Here is a 22,313-nt window from a genome sequence, read left to right on the forward strand (position 1 = left end):
ACAAGATGCTACTGTTGCCCCCAAACAATGTCTCTTAGGCAGTTTAAAAAGTCATACTGAAACTGCAAGGTTTGCAAGGTGAGTGGTTAATTTAGAACCATTGTTACAAGCATGGGACTGTTAAAGTAGAATGGACTGACAGTTATCATTTATAATAAAGATACTCTGTTAGTGGTAATGTCTAGGGGTTAAAACATACATATGTGTTACAGAGATGTGGGAAGCGTTTTCGTCTACAATCAGCATAGTAATAAGCAAAACAGTGTAGTGAACTATGGCGATGCTTGGCTCCCCAGGGTCCAATTAGGAAGCATGATAAATGACTTGTAAAGTCTCTCCCCCCACTGATTTGTGGTGGATATAAGCTGACAATTCTCAGTGGAGTCCTAGTGAGTGGTCTGCCTACTCCCATCATACATCTGGGTACATATGAACACCTTAAATTGGAATTCCAAGCTCATTATGTCATGCTGTGTTCTTACTTGGCAGGTGTGTTTCTTCACAGCAGTAGACAAGGGGAGATGTAAGGTGGGACCACTTAAGCTGATTTCTTCCCCCCTGACGGAGGTGCTCGTTTAATTTAATACCTACAAATGACTTGTGATGATGAAAGACCACTGTGAGGATAGAGCGAGTGTATAAGGGAAGTTGTTACTAAGGTTAATTTGTATCTTGCCTCTTCAGAAGTAGCTGTGTCCTCCAGATAGATGGGATAATGGCTTTGCTTGCATGGCTGCTAACCAGTGTTTGGAAGTGAATGAATTACTATCAAAACTTTTTCTTTGGTTTTATTTGAAGGATGTCAAAGAAAAAGTATATATGTAATGTGAGGTGAATATAGTATAAAATATAGAGAAAAAGAAAATCAAGAAGTACAGAGAGCAGGAATACAAATCTCAGGTAAAAAAGAAAGAGAGCCAAGGGGCAGACTAAAATTCAAGTTTATGCTTTGGGGGGCTATTCTAGGACATTCGTCAGGGGGTGACACTGTCAGTGTTTGAATTCCTGGAAGAGTATGTATTCTTTCTTTCTGACTCTAAGTAGCGCCACTTCCTTCAAGGCCTCCTGCTCCATACAAATGTCTCTGAACATAGAGCAAAGCCCCCGAAGAAAGGACTTCCTTCCTGGCTACACCCAGCAAGGCTCCTCACAACACCGTGCTTCCCTCCTGCTAAATGGCACACGGATACAAACACCAAGGCCAGCTCTGCTGGGGGTGCACTGGAGAGACCAGAGAGACCTGCATCAGCATTTTCTGTCCATTCCAGATCCTGGTCTTCTCACCCTTTGGGGCATCATGCCAACATTTTCTGCTGCAAATCTCACTGAGCTCTTCTTAGGCAGCTTTATTCCTTTTAATTAAAAAGACAAGACTGTCAATTACTTAAACTTAATCCCCAAATGTAATTGTTACTTTGAAAGATTTTTTTTTCCCATAAAGCTCATAGAAGAGAAATATGTCCATCAAATTAAAATTTAGTGGGAGCTAGGATTTTCAAAAAAAATATTCATCTTCAAATCCCTGCTGGCTCTCGAAATCTACATAGCACAGCAAAGCCTAAGTACAGGAAGATCACCTGGAAAGTCTGACTGGTGTAGGCAGAAACAGACTAGGAAAATAGGAAAAGGCATTAGAGAAGAGTCTCTGTACGAAACATTCTCCTACCTTTAAATTGATGCTGTAGGATTTTTAGCCATTTAGCTTGAAGCTAAATGTGAATTCTGAGAGAGGTAACACTTCCAAGCAGCTGTTGGGCATTTAAATAACAGTGTGAATACATTTCAGGTTTATTCTTGCTGGCAAATTTGAGCAAGGAGAGGACCAGAATTGTTTAGGGAACACAGCGGAAAGAAGAACGCAGAGCTGAGAAGAGTAAGGCACAGAAATGGATTCAACAGGGAGAAGTGGGTCAGAATCACTGTGTTGGCAGGTGAAGTATGGATTCTAGGTGAAGTATTGGCACAACTATCCCACTTGGTTCCCAGCCTCTGAAGAAAATCAGGAGGAAGTCAGCGTGTTGCTCCCAGTAAGGGAATCAGAGATGGTCGTCAGGTACTAATGTCAGCTCTTCATGATCTTCACGTGTGTTGGTCTGGGCCCATGATTTTGCTGTAAATTTGTGTTAACACTCCTTTCCAAGTACTATCAGTAAAAAAGCAAGGCCCTCTTTTTCCCCACCAGCTAGTGGGAAAAGAGAAACGTGTTTGAAAACTAAAACCTTCCCTGGGATGTGCTTTACACCTTTGACCAGAAAAAAGGGCGGGTTCTGTAAAGTGATGACGTTGGATCAGTCTGACAGGTGGTAATGTGCATGATAAGCACTCACTGAAAGTATGAGTGTGTGTGTGTGCGTGCGCCACACAATAGAGAACAGTGCAATGTGAAGCTTCTCTAAGTGTAATGTTAGGATATTGGTGAAAAATAATAAACAATGTTTTTTATTTGGCCTTGGGATACTTCCGTATTTAAACCTCTTAGCAGTGGGCATTTCAGACATTCCTAGAAGCAAACTATAATGAAGCCACACTGAACTTGTAGCTAGCTAATACCCAGGCAATCTGATACAAGTGTGTCTTTAAATATCAGTACTTTTAAAAATTATAAGAAGTATGTGTATGTGAGCATGATTATTTTATATTCAATATGCTTTCTTTCTAGGAACTTGAAGCTCTCTTTTGTATATTGTTTAAAAAACACTCTGAGCTTGTAGGCATGAAAAATATAATTTCTTTCCCATTTCACAGTTGGAAAAACTGAATTAAAGAGAACAATGCTAGTAATTATCCATGATTAACAGAGGTGTGTATGTAAATCAGCCTGAGTAAGTGTGTGAAATTAGATGTGCTGATGCCAGATAGCTCTGCTCATGTTTTTTAAAGATGAATGCTTTCATATAAATCTGTGTGAGTCGGGCATGCGTCTCTGTGTTGAGTATGTCTGGAAATAGACTTTGTAAGAGTGTACGGATATTAAGGTAAAAGTGTTGTGTATTACAAGCATTATAATACACAAAATAAATTAGATGAGTGTTTAAAATTCATTAGACAGATACATATCTAATGAACGCAAATGCATTCACAATTGTTATTTATAATGCACTATAGATTTATGTATATGCCTGGATGCCACGAGGTGTAGATTGGAATTTGGGTGTACTTTGATCATTAAAAAGTGCAGGGGAAGGTGCATGTTATTTTCTTAGGATTGTGGGGATTAATTGAGTTAATACATGCAAAAACCCTCAGAACTCTATTGGTACATGAGACGCCCACTGCCTATGTTAGCTTTGTTATTATCATTATTATTATAGGAGATGGCACTGCTGTTATAAGGAGCTGAAAAGAGGTATTTTCTCATTGATACCTGGGATAACATCCTACAGAAAATAAATGAAGCTGTAGGGATTATTTAGTTATCTTTACAGCATGCATTGATTTTTAGGATTTTTCTCCCAGTTTCCTTCCATCCCAGTGGAGTCTGGTCTGGGAGTGCCAGGTGGGGGCAGGTATATGGCCTCCTACTGGAGATGGAATCTGGCTGTTCTGAAGCCAGGCCCACCCATAACAACACCAGGCTCCCTTTGGAAGGAAACATGCCAGGTGGACCTCAGATTTCTGCACGCCTGGTTTGTTTGTGGGTTGGATTTTAATTTTTTTTAACTTTAATTTTGGGAGGTTTTGTTTTGTTTCCTGAGAAAGCTTTAGACAGCTGTATTAGTCATGCAAACCCAGCCATGTGCAATGTGTTTTATCAATGGAAAAACAGGAACTGAATGGCAAGCAGCTGTGAACAAACCCAGTGCAAAGCCTGAGCCTGGAAGATAATCTCAGCATTTCCCAAACCCACTCGCCACACGAGGTTAGTGAATAGAAAGGCTGTTCACTTGGGATAAATAATGAGATGGGAGGCAAGCAAGTGAGACACATTCCAGGGTTATTAATTTTTTTTAAAGTTGCAGTGGTGGAAGAAAGATGGGCTGATTGAGTCCAGAGAGTCCCACACTCAAGGGGATTCCTCACCTGAGGGTGATAAAAACAACACAGTGGTAATTTGTCCTTGTCCCTTCTCTCCTTTTACTTCATTTTAAATCTCTGCAATGGTTTTGTCACCTCATTTTGAACCTGTGGTCCTTCTAAATGTGAAGGCATCTCTAGCGGTTTTCCATCATGAAAGGCTATGCACAAGTGAGATCATGGGGAGGAGACAAGAGCAGTATCGTCACTTCCCAGGATTCAGAGGCCTCAGGAAACGATTTGAGCCTAACAAAGTGAGAAAAGTTCCCTCAGTCACTTAGAGCTGATTCTTTCCTCATTTTACAATTCAGTGGATTTTCTGCAGCGATATAGTCAGAGGTAGTTATGCAAATATATGCAATTCAGGACTCATTTCAGAATAAATAAACCTAAATTAAAATTAATGGGGAAAAAACACCTATCAGAAACAGATCAAGGATGGAACGCTATTTTATTTATTTATGTATATCTTTTAAATTAAGAAGTGGGGAAGCACACTGATTTTTTTTTTTTTGTCTTGTTTTTGGCCGAATAGGAAAGGACATTTGAAAATTTCTGATTGGCCACAGACAATACAAATTATCCTTTGGTGTAATTCCAGTATTATTATTATCACTGCAGAAAATCAAGCAATATGATGAAGGAAACCCAGGAGAAATACATTTGATTTATTGAGACTTGTTTTTGTTTAATCACAGCTTGAAGGGGTTTAGGACTGCGTTCCTGCTGCGACTCTGATGTTTATCCTCAGTCAGCTTGATGAGCCATGTAGAGTGGGGCTGGGGGTGGGGAGACCCTCCAGTGAAAGATATTAACAATGAAGCAGCTGAAATTAAACATGCATTTCTGTTACTGGGAAGGGAAAGTTCTCTTTTTTATGATGGGTGGATGGAAAAGGACCTTTGCATCAACCAAGTGCTTATAGACACCTTAAGCACTTCAGGGTTGAGACATAGGATTCTACCTAGATGATGACAATATACAGTATGTAATTAAATGAAGGTGTTTTGTGCTATAAATATGACCAGAGTGAGGTAGGCATACTTTTCATAGATATTTTGGTACTCCAGTGGAACTATAAAAAGAATTAAGGATCCTATATGTTAATTTTTGTTCACGGAAAACTGCATTTCACACGGGTTGCCATCTTGATTGGACAGAAGAGAAAAAAAAAGGATTTGATCTCTACAAAGTTAAAGTCCTTGTAAGAAACAGGGAACTTAAGAGGGCATTATCTTTCTCTACCAGCCTCACACATCAGCTATCCCAAGTCTCCACGAACAGCTTTTCAATTTCTACCAGCAGAAGCCCAAAGTATTAGTAGTGAGATAAACTATATTCTCTAGAACTATTGGATCTAAAGAAGCCTTCTACAGTCTATCTACAACGTCAAATCAAACTAGGGTCATTCTCCAATCAACAATTCAGTTTGTGGGAAAATATCGAGTTCAACAAAATCCAACATGCTCCATTCCTGGTCCAGATTGTTTTTCAATATCCAACAGCTGTCCTTTGTGAATCGTGACTGACTTCATTTTGTTCCATGTTATATATACATCATAAAGCATGATCAGATAAATATTTGAGTTTGTGGCTGTAGAACTGCTCTTACAAAGGCATAGTGACAATGTTCAAAGCTCATCCTGGACGGAGCATGACCTCTTTGGTGAAAATGTTATCCATTGGGACAAAAGTGTATGTATGTGTTTGTCACATCAAGATATTTGCAAGATGGCAACGTGATAAAATGGTGTCAATCTCTGCAGCAACACTAGAAGATAAACGTCTTAAAATAACTGGCATGTCAGGAATTCAAAATGGGATATTTTCCATGAACACTAAGTTTCACGTCAAGCCTAAAAAACAGGCACATTTTAAGTCTTATTTTTAGTAACTGGGATAAGAAACAGATTTCATTAATGTTTTAGGGAACAATTTTATTCAACAGAGTTCTTCTAAAAATAGTTTAGACCCTTCTTAAAGTTTAAGAATAACTTTTTTATTAAGCTGTCTAGTTGATCCTTGAAACCTTGCAATCCTCATTGCAAATATAATTAAAATAAGTTTGCATATATGTGAATACGTACATATGTAAAACATAACATTATTGACACTCTGAATATCCTCACCCAATTCTGACCTAATTTTTAGTTTGGAGGAGTGTTAATGATACATGATCCGTCTTCAAACTCATAAAACAGCAGCTTTCTACCTTTAATTCTGAGCACACTTCTTTTATAGTGTATACAATAATCTTGTTTAATTAGATTTATTTTTTCCACACTAGGCCCCGCATGGCCTACTCTCCATTTTTTCTCAGGTCTTTGAGTGTTATTTGCAAATCACTTTTCTGGAATTTAATTTCAATGGTAGGTTGGTTTCATTTCAGATTTTTTCTATTGTTTTAATTTTATTTGCCAATTTGCCTTTAAATAGCCTTAAGCTAGAAGGCTGGGGCTGCAACTTGCATCTAAATGTGGTGTAGGAGGCGAAATTTAATTTGAGTGTGTGGAAAGATTTATGAAAAGGAATACAGAATGATTACCTTATTTTTTCATTTGTGTTTTCTAAAAGAGTTATGTTTAAAAGGAAAAGCCCTCAAATTGGCCAAGATTTTAAGAAAAATGAATGTCCTTGTAATCTGGGTGAGTTCAAACTTTGACAGCACTAGATAAATTCATTTTTACAATACCAAGGACTTCAGATTCAGATTGTGTAAGCCTCCAAACATGAGGGTGGTCAGTTAAAGGATTCGTATTTTTATGAGCTGCAGAACATAACTGGCTGTGTTCCAAATGTGTGAATCCACAGTTACCTGTCATACATATTAATTGAAGAGAAAATTGCTTTCTGAGCTTGGCATCATCTTGCCAACAACTGACCAACTTGAGTCAGATGACAGATCTGTTACAGGCTATCAACTGGTGTGGGGACAATTGATTGACTTTCTTCTGAAGGTTTAAAGAAAAAAAAAGGATTTCTATTGTATGTGAATTTTGTGAATATGTATCCCCCGTTGTATGTTTTGCACATTATAGATGATGGAGAATGACCCAGCAACAGAACTACAGTCATAAAAATCATACTGACCTTGAATGGGAATAGGGATTGTGGGTGAAACACGCTCTAAAGGGGAAAAAATAGTAAACATCATGGAGAGTTTATATAGATTTATATCTCTTTCTGTATATGTATATATCCAAATATATATATATACATATTACTCATGTTTAGCTATTCAGATAATTATAAAACCGATGAATTCCCATGCTTATAGGATTATATCTCCCGTGAAGCATTTCTCTGTTCTTCTTGCCAACACTAAAGTATCAGAGAACTATTAGTAAAATTTTAAATCTAAAGCCTTTACAAAAATTTAGCTAGAGTAGGAAACAACATCTTATTGTGGCAACCCTACAAAGAGGATCCTATCCTACATTGAAAAAGACTCACTACCAAAATTACAGATTTTTTTGGAGGGCCGGGTTGAGGGTATTTAAATTAGTAGTGATCACATTCAGTCATGCGACTTCCTCCTGGTTCTGGTCTCTTTAACTCATGACAGATGGACCCATGATAGCTAGACTCCTTTCCTCTCCCTGAGCCCTACAGCTCCTATCAGCTTTAGCCAAGTATGTGGAAAATTTATTTTGGGAAATACTAATTCAACTTTTCCCTCAGGCTTTTATTTCCGTATTACTAATACAAGTGCAAGAATAAGCCCAGGAAATAAGTAAATTGGCATGATATAATTCTATTTTGTCTTTTCTTTAATACCACCCTCTTGTGATAATACAATCTCACCTGAAATTTGATCAACCAATCAAATGTACTTGATGATACATCCTGTTGAGTAAGAAGAAGCATTCTTTTGAACACTTGTTTTAGCTTATGTGTCCCTCACGGTCCTAACCCCAAGCTACTGATCATAAATTGAATGTGCAGGCAGAGCTCAGGCTTTAAGGTATCCTCTATTTATCTTATCAAAACCACAGGTTTAACTCTAAATCCTCCTCTGAGGCTCTTTCAGAGAGGCAAAATGGTCTATTAGGGATAAGATACATTACTTACTGCCCGGAAACCCTATAGTGCAATATAATTAACCCACACTTTATATTCCTCCTAGCTGTTTTGTTAAATAGGTACTAATGATAAATTGAAATAAACAAAAATCAAGTTCATATTCAAATTTAATCTGCCTGCCATCTTGTACCATAAGTTTAGAAAGAGTAGATTTTGTCTGGAATTTGGGCACTCAGTACATCTGGATGCCAAGAAAACCCAGTCTCCTTGCAGAGTGAACTTTTCTCTAGCTTGGCTGAAAGTTGTAGCTTAAATGCCAAAGTTTCCTAAGTGCATTAAGAGGGAACAGGTCAATAATAGCGCAGTGAAAAATTGTGTCTTAGTTACACAAGTGTCAAGTAGAAAAATGGTTTAAACCTCCACTGGTTATTTGGTATTAAGTTTCCAGCTTTGAAAATAAATAGCTAAACTACTTTCAGCATTTATGTAGCAGTTGGAGACTACTGTCCCATACGATAACCTATCTACTGTATTTTATTTTTATTATTACTATTATTATTCAGACTGTTTAAATGACTCAGCTTAATATTTTCTCATCACACTGTTCACAGCTGGGTAAATGCACTCTGCCCTCATTTCCACAAGACCATTTATATTGCTAAAATCTTTTCAGCCGCCCTCCTCTCATCGCCTTTTCAACTGTTTCCCAGCTTGCTATCATCATCTTAGCTCCACCCTGTTCTCATCATCTTAGCCCTATCATGCCCCACCAGTTACTCTCATTTTCTAATTCCACCTTACTGACTTATTCCTTAGATGCTTCCCCGTCCCAGCTTTTTATCCTTATTTCTCCACCATTACTCTGCGGCATTTTATAATTTATGCCAGGGTTTGTGGGCTCTTGTAAGAGTGTCAAGTGAAGAGATACCACTTAAAATGAAAAAGAAATTCTTCAACGTTTGAAATTCAAAAGTAGGGGGTACAGGAACTTTGCTGCTATGCACTTTGTCTTTTGGCTGCTAACATTTGGGGAAGTCAGCGGAGCTTAGCAGCTGATTGGAAGGTTTTAGGAACAGAGCCCTAAGATTGACCCCAGAAATATATGCTGTGGCTCTTAGCAAGATCCTTTGATCATCGGTTTCTTATTTGCTAAATGGGTGAGTGTGTGTGTTATTGGTTGATTCTGCTGGGACACCATGAGATAAATGGGCATTAACACTTAACAAGAAAAACCTCTGAATTAAAAGCACTCAAATGACAAAGGCTAGAGTTGATGATAAGGTGCATATATGGAGGTAATTTATTAACTCAGATATGATTTTCTTTTATTTTTCAATGGGTATGCAGATGTTCTGTAAACTTTCTGGAAGTCAGCATATTCCACATCTATTCTTGAAACTAAATCAAGTCCCGATGCCCATCTATTTCTTATTGTAGCCCTTGTAAAAAGTTTGCAGCCAGTCTTTCAAACTACATGTGGATAGTGTTCCAGTAGCTGCTCACACTGTTTTATTCTGTGGCAACCAGAAGTAGCTGGTTAAGAGGCTTTGCCAAGTCTTAACTAGTATCATCAAGTGGTATATATTTAAACCCTGAGCCCCCAAGGTAATAACTTAAAATGGTTTCTAAACAAGTGGGGGAGGCCCTCATTTTAAGGGCTCTCTCCAGTGCTGGGTTGCTTAGGTAATACTTGAAATTTAATCAAGAATAGGTTTACAAGTTAATGATCTTTTAAAATTAAAAAGAAAATTTGAACACCTCTTACACACTGATGTGGTATGGCTCAGTGTAGACTTCTTTGCATTTTTATTTTTTTGTACTTAATAGCTTCAAAATGCCTTACCAACCCACACATTTCTCTAAAGTAGAAGGTAATTGATTAGTAGGAGTTTCCTTTAACATGTGGGAATATTCCCCTCCTGAGGTCAAGCACTGATCACTAGGCTGGAATATTAGTTAGGAATCTCCATGTGCCAAAGATAAATCAACGATCTAACTAATCCAGTGGACCCATGTTGGTGGGGGTTAATGGAAATGGAAATGGGAGGTGGCTGACACAGTGTCTCAGGTGGGAAGGGATATAACAATATTTAGTCATGGACAGACCTCACTAAGTGAAAAAATGAGAAAGAAATTATATGTCTCTTCACTTCCAAACTACAAAAGATACATTTCCTAACATTTTCTCCACATATACAAACCCAGGTAACATATTGATCTAGAGCCTGGATTCTGGAAACAGATTACCCAAATTTAAATCCCAGCAGCTTTATTTGGTTGCTCTAGTTACTTAACCTCTTTTTCTAACGGAGAAGTAGGAGTCCCTACTAGGGTTGTCTTGACAATGAAATGAGATCATGTATGTTAAGTGTTTAGTGCATGTGCAGAGTACCTTGTAAGAATTCACTTGATCAGAAGTGACCACCTTAAAATCATCACCCTATTCTTCCTCCTATCCATTGTTTTAAAAGTAACTCAACATAAGCATAGAAACAAGATAGGTTTCCATTGTGGGTGCACTGTAGTCATCAGTGTGGGAACACAGAATCTGCGATGTTCCATATGCTGAGGATGGAGCTTCTCTTGGCATCAACAGAAATCTTCCTCCATGTGGTGCATATCTCCACAGCTGACAAAGACTAAGGAGCTGAATCTTTGCCTGTACATGCTGTACCATTGGATTAATGCATTCAGAAAAATTGCACAATGTAATGCTTTCCCCAGGATGGAGAAAAATATATAAACTTGGGTATAATATAGCCTGAGGTAGTACAGATTCTTGACAAACAATGCTGGAATGTGTGGAGAGGGAGACAAATGAGAAAGGAGTGCTTCCATTGGCTTAGGAAAAATTGCTATCAATACATTGTATTCTTGCACTTTCATTCAATTACTTTGACCCCTTTGGAGATCAATATTTGAATAGAGAGAGGAGAAGTATATGTATGTATGTGGTGGAGGACAAGATGAATCAGTGACCACAAACTGACACTGTGTAAAAAGTCAGCACATGTCACTGAGGTGGATGCTGAAAATGTGCTGACACCCCAGTGAAGATGGATAATCGCGAACTCTTCAGGGGCTCTGGCTCTCCAGTTCTCCTTGCTTCCTCTTTCTGGCTTGCAGCAGCTCACCAGCTGCCTCATCTGCTCTGGACCAGCTGGGTCAGCACAGCACCCCGCTGCCTACACAGTGCTCTCTGTCAGGGCTGCTGTAGCCGCCCCTCCCAAGCATCTCTCCCCTCCTGACCCTGTTCTGTGGAAAAGTACCGCTACCTGCAGTGTCTTCCTTCTTCCCATTCAACCCCATCTACTTTGAATCCAAGTAATGGGCAATCTGTTCACACAGGCACTTCCTTTTTCCCCCCTTCTCTTCCCTTTCTCTTTCCCCACCTTCTCCCTCCCTCTTTCTCTTTTGCCTGTGTGAAATAGGGTTTCATAGAGCTGTATTCCCAAGGATTCAGCTATCATGGCTGTAACAAGGGACCTCCTAACCCTAAATGGTCACTGTGGGGTGGGCATGGTGGAAGTGGCCTTCCTGTTAGGTAAGAAGCACAGCTTTCCCCTTAAAATGTGCATACTTGGGTCTTGGGTCTAAGGTCTAAAGAGGGCAGTAGTTCCTCTAATTTTCATCATGATTCCTCTAATTTTCATCATCCCCCCATAAGGTGGGAAACCAGTTACAAACCCAATGCTGATGCACATGCTGCCAAATGCAGAGCTGGTGCCTGGGAGGGCTGTTCTGCAGAGGGCAGTGTGGGCCCACGGCGGAAATAGCACACCATTAATCATGGCGCTGTGCACTTCTCAAGGGTATAATTGCAGGTGACCTCAGTGAAGTCACAATATGATGATGATACACTTGTCCAAGTCTGTGATTCTCAGCTTACAAACAGAAATTCTGTGAGATTCTTGGCACTTCTTACTTTTACTGGGTGGGTCCTTTAAATGGACTTTTATGAATAGGGCAATGGTATTACAGGGCTTGAGATTACCCTTCCTCACCACCAGCACACTTGCGGGATCTCCATTATCTCTGACCTTGCCCACCCTTGCTTTCTCCTCCTCAAGTAATCCACCCTTCCCTCCTCCTTCACCTTCCTCTCTCAGTCTATAGGTGTTATTTTATTTATTATTTGAAATATATTAGCACACTTCTTCTGGGTGGGATACAAGGAAAAGATACTTTTCATATGATCTCACTGATATGCAGAATTTGAGAAACAAGACAGAGGATCATAGGGGAAGGGAGGGAAAAATGAAACAAGATAAAACCAGAGAGGGAGACAAACCATAAGAGACTCTTAATCTCAGGAAACAAACTGAGGGTTGCTGGAGTGGAGGGGGGTGGGAGGGATTGGGTGGCTGGGTGATGGACACTGGGGAGGGTATGTGCTATGGTGAGCGCTGTGAATTTGTAAGACTGATGAATCACAGACCTGTACCCCTGAAACAAATAATACATTATATATTAATAAAAAAAATTTAAAAAAAGGAAAAGATACTTTAATGCAAATTATAGTTGCTCACTTTTTCTAACCCAACTGTCCCACTTTCTCTATAAAACCTCATACTGTCCCTACAGAACCTCTTATTAAGTGTATGTTGTTCTACTTAAGCAGGTTACCTTAGATATGTCAGAATCTCAAATTTAGAGTTGAGGCTGTTTGCCCCCATTTATGGAATCCCTGATGTCAACAATGAAACAAGTAACTACATTTCTTAATAAATATCTTCTCAAGTGTCTTGAGATATTGGTGTCTCTAGCTGAAGTAAAGGACACTGATGTTTGGTCTTTGGAGACAAGTAAACAGGGATATGAATTTTAAACTTCATATTAAAATTCATGTGAATTTTAAACTTCAAGCATTTGTATGACTATATCCCATCAAACTGTTGTAGGTTGAAGTCAATGGGAGTTATGGGGGAGAAACTGAAGCCCAAATTTAGAATAGTTTGTGGTTGTTGTTTTTTATAAGCAGAGTTGGATCTTGAACAGTTATAAAATGGCTTTAATACTTCAACTCAAGAGAACTCTCACTGAGATTGATTTTTCTCCTAAAAATATATATTTTTTTCTTGTAGGCTCATCTAAATTGGGTAAAGCAAGATGGAGACATCTCTCCTGGTCATAGTATTTCTAGCTTTTCCAACTGAACATGTGCAGAAAAGAATTCCTAGTAGCTTGTTATTCCAAAATAATAACAGTAAAGGTTTTGGACCTTCTCTTTTAGTCCAAATGAACTTTCTGGCCCAGCATGTGCTAACTCTTTTGTTTGTTTTACTTATTCTGATAAACATTTTCCCATTCCAAACATTTTCCTATTCTAAATTCCATTTTCTTATTCCGAGTTTTATGATCAGTTCAATGGGACTGATCACTAGAAAACTACATAAAAGTAAGAGATGATTGACGAAACTGTAAACTTGTTTTCCTATTCCAAATGCATCATTTTCTCCTAATTTCACCCGTCATACTTCTGTTTCTCAGGGGGCATTTGTGTCTGCTCATAGCCTCAGGGCCAGCAAGGCAGGGGGTCAGATAGCTGACCTTAATAGCTGCTACAGAGCCAGGCTCTGAAGTGGGCTCTTACTACTAACACCAGGAAGCTAAAACAACTGAGTCCTCCTCAGTCTGCCTTAGGATCTTCTCTGGTCTTTGGAAATGCTCCTCTCTCCTACCATTTTATCACTTCCAAAAATATGTCAGATAAGTAATGTTTCCTGCTGTCATATGGAAACCTTTCTGCAACCATTTTTCCTTCTTTAGATTTTAGATCATGTTTTAATCATTCACTCCACCATTGCTCTTGTTAAAAATACACTTTCTTTTTCCAGCCTCTCCCTTCTCCCAGCATCTTATCCATCCTCATGGAATTTTTCTTCCTCAATCACTCTCACTAGGGCCATTTTTGTATTGCCATCCATTTTCCAGGATCTTACATCACCTCTGTTCCTTAAGGAGATTTCTATTCTTTGAATATTCTTACAGTTAAATCAACCAGGAAACAAAACAAAACAAAACAAAAAACAAAACAAAACAAACAAAAAAGAAAAAACAACCCAGCAACAACAAAAAATCACAACAAGGTAGTTATCATAAGTAAACCAGGAAATCGAGAGAGAAGTTATTTCATTTGTAAATCCCGCCTTATGCATAGGGATGGAGGGCCTGTGTTTCTGTTTCAGTGACTATATTCTTATTTTTGTGTAAGTTTACTTTTACTAGGTAAGGTAAATGATAAGGTAAGGGGGTGATTTTCAGGTTTCCCACCGGAGAACTAGTTGACTGAGTTCTCCCACATCAGGCCCTGCTTTGGCATACTTACTGAAAAGGACTAGGCTGGCATTGGTGACCCCCAGATTGTTGGCTGCCACGCAGGTATAGTTGCCGTAGTGCTCCTCAGTGACGTTGGTCACCGTCAGCGAGGACTGGCCCTCCGTGCTCTTAATCTCAAGGCCGTTAGCACTGTTTATCCTAAGAGTTCAAAAACAGAAGAGTAAAAAGAAACAATGATGAAGACTTGGCGCAGTGATCCCTTTTTCATCATGATATTGGAGGACATGGAAAGAAATGTAGTAGTTAGAACTTGTGGGTCCCTGCTCAATTCCTCATTTTAATCGTGCAACCCCATATCATCAGAATCAATGTCCATTGATAGAGAAGACTCAGGAATGGATGGGTTTCATCGGGCTTTGCAGTAAGAGCTACAGGCCCCAAAGCCCTTGGTAAAGAGATTTAGAAAATGAAGAGTTTAATAGCGTAAACCCACATCATGACAGCAGAGCTTGGTTCTGTCCCCAGGACCACAGAGTGGAGCGAAGGGGGCCTGGCACATTTGGCACGTACCTGGTGTCATCCCGGTACCACTCGAAGTCGGGCGCAGGCACTGCCGAGGCCTCACATTTGAGTGAAGCTTTCCGCCCTGTGGTGGCTTCATTGCTCTTGGATTCTGTGATAGTGGGAGGATCTGTAGGAAAGAGGCACACCATTGACATGAGAGTCAGAGGGTGCTGCAGAACTTCCATGCAAGAAGGACCCAGAAAGGACCGTCTGATCGGAGAGCTGCACGAAAGAAATAGTCTTCAAGCCTCATCTACATGAATTTTGTGATCAGCTGAATGGCACTGATCACTAGAAAATGAAATAAAAATAAGAGATGATTAATGAAACCGTAGACTTGCTTTACTTAAATGGGACACTTAACAGGGTTTTATGGCAATGGAATCTAGGATTTCTTTTTCCCTACTCCAATAGACCATCAATTATTTCAACCATAGATTATAATATTTACATAGTTTTTTCTTTTTATAAATTAAGTGGTGATACCAAAGGACTTGGGATTTTAAATGTCTAATTTCAACATTTTTCTTTTTCATCATCATCATTATCATCTCTATTGTTATAGTTTGAGATGGTAGTAAGAAGTCTGGTGAAAGTGATAGAGGATTAAAGTTCTCCCAACATAAGCTCAGCCTAGTATCGTTGCAGGAATTCAGAAAAACAAACAAACAAACTAGTGTTAGATATTTTCCTTTTTCTCTAAGTGTTTCCTTGTTGCTATGACCCAAGTAAATTGTGCTTTTGTGTGTGAGTATACAATTGAAGTGCACCCTGCCTCAGAGAAGCCTGCCTGGTGTGTGAGTTTTCTGCGCTCACTGGCAGTTGGACACTTATGTTCTGCTTAGAATTGGGCCTGCAAAACTGTAGCAGGTTTGAAATGAGCTCAGAAACACATCTAATATTCTAATTTGCTATGATTCTTTCAAACAATCCTACAGAGGGTGGAACAAGCGTTTACAGGTCCACATGACTGAGCTGGGATGGTAGACTCAAGCTCCTGGCTTGACGATGCTGTATTTGTACAGGTTATGGACCTTCAAGGAGAAAAGGACTTTTCCGCCCAAAGGTCATTTGCCAGAAAATGGTAGGTTGGCTCTGTGCTCAAGTCAAAAATAGACCCAAACAATCTGTTTAGATTTTGTAGAGGAGAAAGTTTATTTAGAGAAATTAGCAAAGTGAACTCTAGTACACAAAATTATTTAAATCTCTGCTCTTTAGCACTTGGTTCGGCTCCCTCATTTTTGATTTTTGTCTTCATATTCAAAACTATTTTCCAAGTTTCCTGCCTATAGAAGACTCTGACCTTCTTAGTTTAAAAGGATGCACAAAACCACGAGGTTAGTTTGCAGTTTTATCCCCCATTTCATTTTTACATCAGCATGGACATCTTGAAATCACTGCCAGAGAGAGGAGGAGTTAAAGCACATTTGGATAAGCATCAGCAGCCCTTGTGTAGACAGATGTGCCAAAGCGGGTGGTGGAGGTGGCTGTTTTATTTTAGACCTATCTACTCATTTTTGTATAGACACAAAAAAGCAGCCAGATGAGTGGAAACTAGGAGTCCTGGAATTTAATTTCTGTTTGGTTGTGTGGACCTCTCATCACACAATTTATCTTACTGAGCCTTGGTTTTATTACCTATAAAGTGAGGGAACCACACTTTAATGACCTCTGGTAACCCTTCCAGCTTTAAAAAAAACAAAAAACAAAAAACAAAAAAAAAACAATTCTAGTCAAAACTGCCCATCTTTCACAAATGGGCAGTTGGTATCATTATGACCCAAGTGTACGTTCATACCCATAACTCATTTAACCCTTAAATTACTAACTTTCAAAATTACAGCTTATTTATCTGTTCTATGAGTTAGGAGTCAGGATTAACAGTCAGAAACAGGAAACCTAAGGTCAGATTTTGACTCTTAACCAGAACTATGGCCTGCCCAAGTGTCTGCACCAGTTTGAGCTTTTTCTTTCTCTTCTTTTAAAAGAAGGAGTTGGGGCGCCTGGGTGGCTCAGTTGGTTGAGCGACTGCCTTCGGCTCAGGTCCTGATCCCAGGGTCCTGGAATCGAGCCCCACATTGGGCTCCCTGCTCCGCAGGAAGCCTGCTTCTCCCTTTCCCACTCCCCCTGCTTGTGTTCCCTCTCTCTCTCTCTCTCTCTCTGTCAATTAAATACATACATAAAATCTTAAAAAAAAAAAAAAGGAGTTAACTTAAAATGATCACCAAGATTCCACATAAAATTCTTTCATTTGGTGATTTGCTATATGGATCATTAGAGCACATTAGTTCAAAAGATAATGGAATAATTGGTGGTAGTGGTGTTGGTGGGGGAGGTATTTGTATAGAGATGGGGCACTGAACAGAGGTTAAGAGTTTGGATTTAAAGTTTGATAGACATGAGCTCAAATCCAGACTCTATACTTCACTGTCCTTCCTCATTACAGAAGATAGTGCTTTGTCTAGAGTCATATTGCCTCACCTTCCTCATTTATAAAAAGCTGGAACCAGAGGCAGGGAGGTCCACTTTGAGAGTACTGAAGGAACCCAAGATAGCCTGCACTAGGTTTGTGATAAAGAAAATGGAAGGGAAGGGACAGAATTGAAATTGAGAGATATGAAGCCTCAGAACTGACAAGAATAGATGTAATGGATGAGGGAAAGAAGGAGGAGTGTCAAAGGTAACACTCAGGTTTCTGGGTTGGGCATCTAAGTGATGCCATCCTCTGCCAAAAGATACGTAAGAAGAGAAAGAGATGACCATGAACAAATACCAGTTTCCCATCCTCACCTATTCACTGTAGTAGGTTCTGAAGCTGCCAGTGACTCCACAGTTTGTAGCATGCTGGCCAGAGAGATAATCTTGCTTGTGATTCTATTGACTTGTTTAATTTCTCAGTTTGTAAAATGAGTTTTAACCAGTGTTTGTGAATTTCTGGAGCCACATGGTTATGGGTGACAAACCCTTAATGATGACTACCTTTTTGCTAAACCAGCCCTAACCTAGATCCAATTCCACACTTTCTATCACCTCCACCTCTCACACTCATGGCTGTGGCACCTCAACATAATAATGCCATGGTACGTGGCTTCCAGCCCCTCCACCATGGAACCAGGAATGCAGGTCCCAGCTGTACAGTTTTGTGGGAGAGTTCTTCCTTACTCTGGATGTTTCCTTCTATGTGGTGGGACTTATTTAGTATACCTCCTTGCTCTGAGACCCACAAGGAAGGAATAATTTTGACTGAAAAGTCTGGGAAGAATAAATGAGGTTTCTTTGGTTCATCTCTTTCCTTGCTTCCTTTTGGGACCAACCTTCTGGCAGGGAATGGGGGTTCGCCTCTGTTTCTTCACACTAAAGTCTTACTCAGGCTCTCTGCTTCCTGCTCTTAGGTGAGTAGGCCTGCCCCATTCCAGGGCTGCCATGATTGGAGAGATAAGTCCCCCACACTAAGTACTACCTCTATCCATCTTAATCTCTAATAATGGGGGCAATTGGGCCTCTCATACATCTCCTTTACTTATTTCTCCATTTGTTTAGAGCCTGAATAACTATGTAATAAGTTATTTATTAGCTCCTCAGAGATGCCAGTATGGGAAAGGTGACAGCAAATTAAGGTTGAACACTTTTAGGTGCATTAATTTTGGGATAGGATGACACTGGTCAATTACAAAGGCCAAACACTTGCTTCTCTCCTTGAAAATCTAGGAAGTTTCTCCTACCAAGGTAAATTCACAGATAATGATAAATGTACAAAGAAGTCATTGTTCCTAATATTTCTCAGATGACACAATGGTGCAGGTCTGTTAACTCATGGCTTATTGGAATGAACATTTCAAAATTCATTTGTAATGAATTCTGTATAGGTGAGGCTAAGAAAAATTATTACAAATCACATTGCAGCATGCCTAGTATAGTTAAAATAATAGATGTCCATGCTCAAAATATCATTATAATAAAAATGTGGCTTAATAATAATGCTGCACAGAGTTCATTGCTATTCTTTATGTGACTTTGGAATAGCCTACAATTTTCAAAGGACTCTTCCAGTCTTTATTACTTCAAAATTCTGGGTTCTGAAAATATTAATAAGGACTTTCTTCATCTTATATCACCAATAACAAGAATTTTTCAATTAGAATGAATAGGATAACAGTGACAGTGGTCTAGCAAACAAAATGTCATTCACTTAATCATCCTAATTTTTTGGAATAATAATATAAAAAGAACAAAATTCTTAATAAAGGTCTCAATTTGTGGGCATTTACCATGTCAGCACTCTACTAGGCTTTAGGTATTCTTTTCATCCAAGTAATAGCTATCAGAGATAAGACTTATTAACCCTAGCTTATGAATGAGAAGACAGATTTACAGAGGGTTAATAACTTGTCCAAATTCACATAGCCAGCATTTGATGGAGTCTAGATCTGAACCCATGTTTTGAAGCCCATGCTCTGAACCTCTCTGGGCTTCCATTTGAATGAGTTCCTTTAAAGAGAAATGAATTCCTAATAGGGAAAAATACCATTTAGGGGAACATGTTGGTAGCTTAAAAGGTAAATGTTCTATTTCTGCTATTAAAGGGTACCAAAATGGCACAGCATGCAGTGACCTAGGGGGTATAAACCTGCATTAGAAATTAGGAGTTGTGAGTTCAATTTCTGCCTGTGCCACTTAGATTATCATCTCCTATGGGTGACATGTTGACTTCCTGGGCCCCCCCACCTATAAATGGAGATGATGACCCCTGTAATCTGTCTCACAGGTTTGATGTAAAGATCAAACGAAATCATGTATATGAGAGCACGTTTAACACCTGAGGTGATTACTTTTATTATTATTATTTTACATTTACTATTTGTATTACTATTATTCACATGGTGTTTTAGAAGGAAAGAGGGCTGTGTAGTTAGAACTGGGTCAGAATCCCAACTCTACCTGCCACTCACAAGTTCTTTGATTTTATGGCCAACAATGCTTATATTCTCTGAGCTCTGTTTTTGTCCTCTCTGTAGACGGATGATTTGATTATCTTTCAGGGTTAGTGTGCAATGGTGGACAAACGGAGGAGGGGCACAGAATAGAGGCAATAAGAAAGGTACTATCTTTAGAGAATTTAAAGATAATAGAACTAACTTAAAGTAATCTTTTTTTTTTTTTAAACACTATGTCCCAGAAATACTAAACTTAACATACTAAATAATGTCAGATAAAGTAAATATCTCCTTGCTGGGGCAGTTCAGGCCCAATACACCTCCCTCCTTGGTTAGCCACTGTCAATGTGATGACTACAGTGAATCATACAAAACCTCTAGCACAGTCTTGGTACTCTGAAGGAATTCAGAAAATTATGGTTCTTGTTCACATTGCGAAGTTATGGTAGAAGATTTCTTTTTTTTTTTTTAAATATTTTATTTATTTATTTGACAGAGAGAGAGACAGTGAGAGGGAACACAAGCAGGGGGAGTGGGAGAGGGAGAAGCAGGCTTCCCGCCGAGCAGGGAGCCCGATGTGGGGCTCGATTCCAGGACCCTGGGATCATGACCTGAGCCGAAGGCAGACACTTAACAACTGAGCCACCCAGGCGCCCCCTGGTAGAAGATTTCAATACTCTGGATTCATATTGGATATTTCCTCTGAAGGTCCCATAATAGAGTCATAAGCATTAGGACATGTCTTTACTGAAACCATGCCAAATATAAGAATAAACTAAAGGTTGGCATGGAGAATGCGTAGCTGTAGCTATGAATATCCAGAGAAAGTAGCCACTCTGGTTCCATTATGAGCAGTCATTTTCTTGAAGTCTCATCATTAGGTGATTTTTGAATCAAAGCACTTAAGAGTTCAGTTAAAATGCATATATATTATCTGGAGACAGTGGATGTCTCCAGTCCCAGTTGTAGATTCTATGGTAAGTAACCTCTACCTCCTCTAATAAATGGCTATCAAATGTAAGCATGAGCCTTAGAAATGCCAGCGTCCATGTCCCCCCCATCTGTGTTGAGTTAGTTCTGGACATCAATGTGGAGGCAGAGCTGAGTTCAAAGGGAGACGAATAGAGGAGAAAGAAGTTATAGCCTGGTAGTGTGAACCTAGTTGGAGACATCGTTGTGGGAAGGTGGAAAGTAGGAATATTAGCTGGTTAATGGGATGGAGGGATTGCTTGAGAGTTGGGGGCAGCTTTGGAGAAGTATTTCTACAGAAACAGGAAAAGAGTTCAGTTTAAGGAGAATCCAGATAAACTTAACAGTCTGCATTTATTGACTGTTGACTATGCACTAGATATTATCCTCAGGATACTGGGCACTAGGATGAGGTAAACCCAAGTAGCTACTTTTAATACACTATGAGAACTGAAATTGAGGGAATCTGTAAGAAAGCACAGTTGTCCCTAGGGATGGTATGGAAGAAATGAGTAGCTGTACTGTAAGTAAGATACAAGAAACCAGGAGTCCTGTCTATTGTACTAATAATAAGCTTATTTAGTTGAAGAGATTTCAGGTCAATAATTTAGCTTCTGTAAACTCCAGGACCTCTCACTACTTAGAAAATAGATTTTGCTTGTCAAATGGCTATATGCAATGCTCTAAACCAACCGTGGAGAAGGATTATCCAAGAGAAGTAAAAAGGAGAGATCGTAGAATCCAGCTTATGACGTAAACAGGAGAAACTGTTGTGTCTACATCTTTTATTTACTACTCTAGCTTCTCAGTGTCCTGCAACAAATATCTGTTGGCAACTGAGTAAATGAATCAATGAAATGCTTGTAGGAGAAAATTACCAGCATTGGGATTTTTTTTTTCCAGTGGTACTCAAGGTCTGTTTCATTACAATAAGCTATTTAGTCATTATTTATCTTAGCCATCCTGATCCCCTGAACTAATCCCAAACCCTGTGTTTTGAAAAGGAAGAGGAATCCTTTAAATAATGGGACACTTTCACAGTACAGAGGCTTAGATGAAGTGATGCAGGTAATACTGGATATTTCTCTGTAGGACCAAGTTTTTCTAGCCAGACCTGGTTCTGTAATTCAATCCTGGAGACTTCATCTACTTAATACAACTACATTTAAATAGGACATATTGTATGAACAGTACAACAGGTACAATGGCTAGTTGTTTTAATGTAATATAAACACAGCTTATGCAGTGTTGGTAAAAAAGGTGATTACAAAGGAAATTGATATTAGAATATATTTCCTATTTGTGACTGAGTTTGAAGAAATGTTAAGAGGGCAGACTTTACCTATGAGTTTTTACCTACTCACTCAGTCAACATTCACTGAGCAATTTTTATAAGGTCAGGTATGTGCTAGGTGCTGTTGTTTAGGACATACATTCTGTATGTTTAACTAAGCTCATTATAAAACTCCATGTAATTTGTTATTAGATATCTTTTCAGAATCTTGAGGTTCTGTCTATATTCTTCCATGG

General features: G+C 39.1%; 1 protein-coding gene across 2 annotated transcripts in view; it reads right to left on the minus strand.

The window, feature by feature from the left end:
- The window catches only part of LSAMP (limbic system associated membrane protein), a 637,357-nt gene that overhangs the window by 24,745 nt on the left and 590,299 nt on the right, over nt 1-22,313 (minus strand). The window contains exons 5-7 of one of the 2 annotated variants that reach the window (XM_032406601.1): nt 14,887-15,007; nt 14,366-14,514; nt 7,105-7,140 (exon numbers count right to left, since the gene is read on the minus strand). In XM_032406601.1, coding sequence (XP_032262492.1) covers nt 7,105-7,140; nt 14,366-14,514; nt 14,887-15,007 — 306 coding nt within the window. The remainder of the gene's footprint in view (nt 1-7,104; nt 7,141-14,365; nt 14,515-14,886; nt 15,008-22,313) is intronic. The other variant, XM_032406602.1, reaches the window with a different exon arrangement.

Source organism: Phoca vitulina, unplaced genomic scaffold (assembly GCF_004348235.1).
Source record: "Phoca vitulina isolate PV1807 unplaced genomic scaffold, GSC_HSeal_1.0 scaffold8, whole genome shotgun sequence".
Lineage (NCBI taxonomy): Eukaryota > Metazoa > Chordata > Mammalia > Carnivora > Phocidae > Phoca > Phoca vitulina.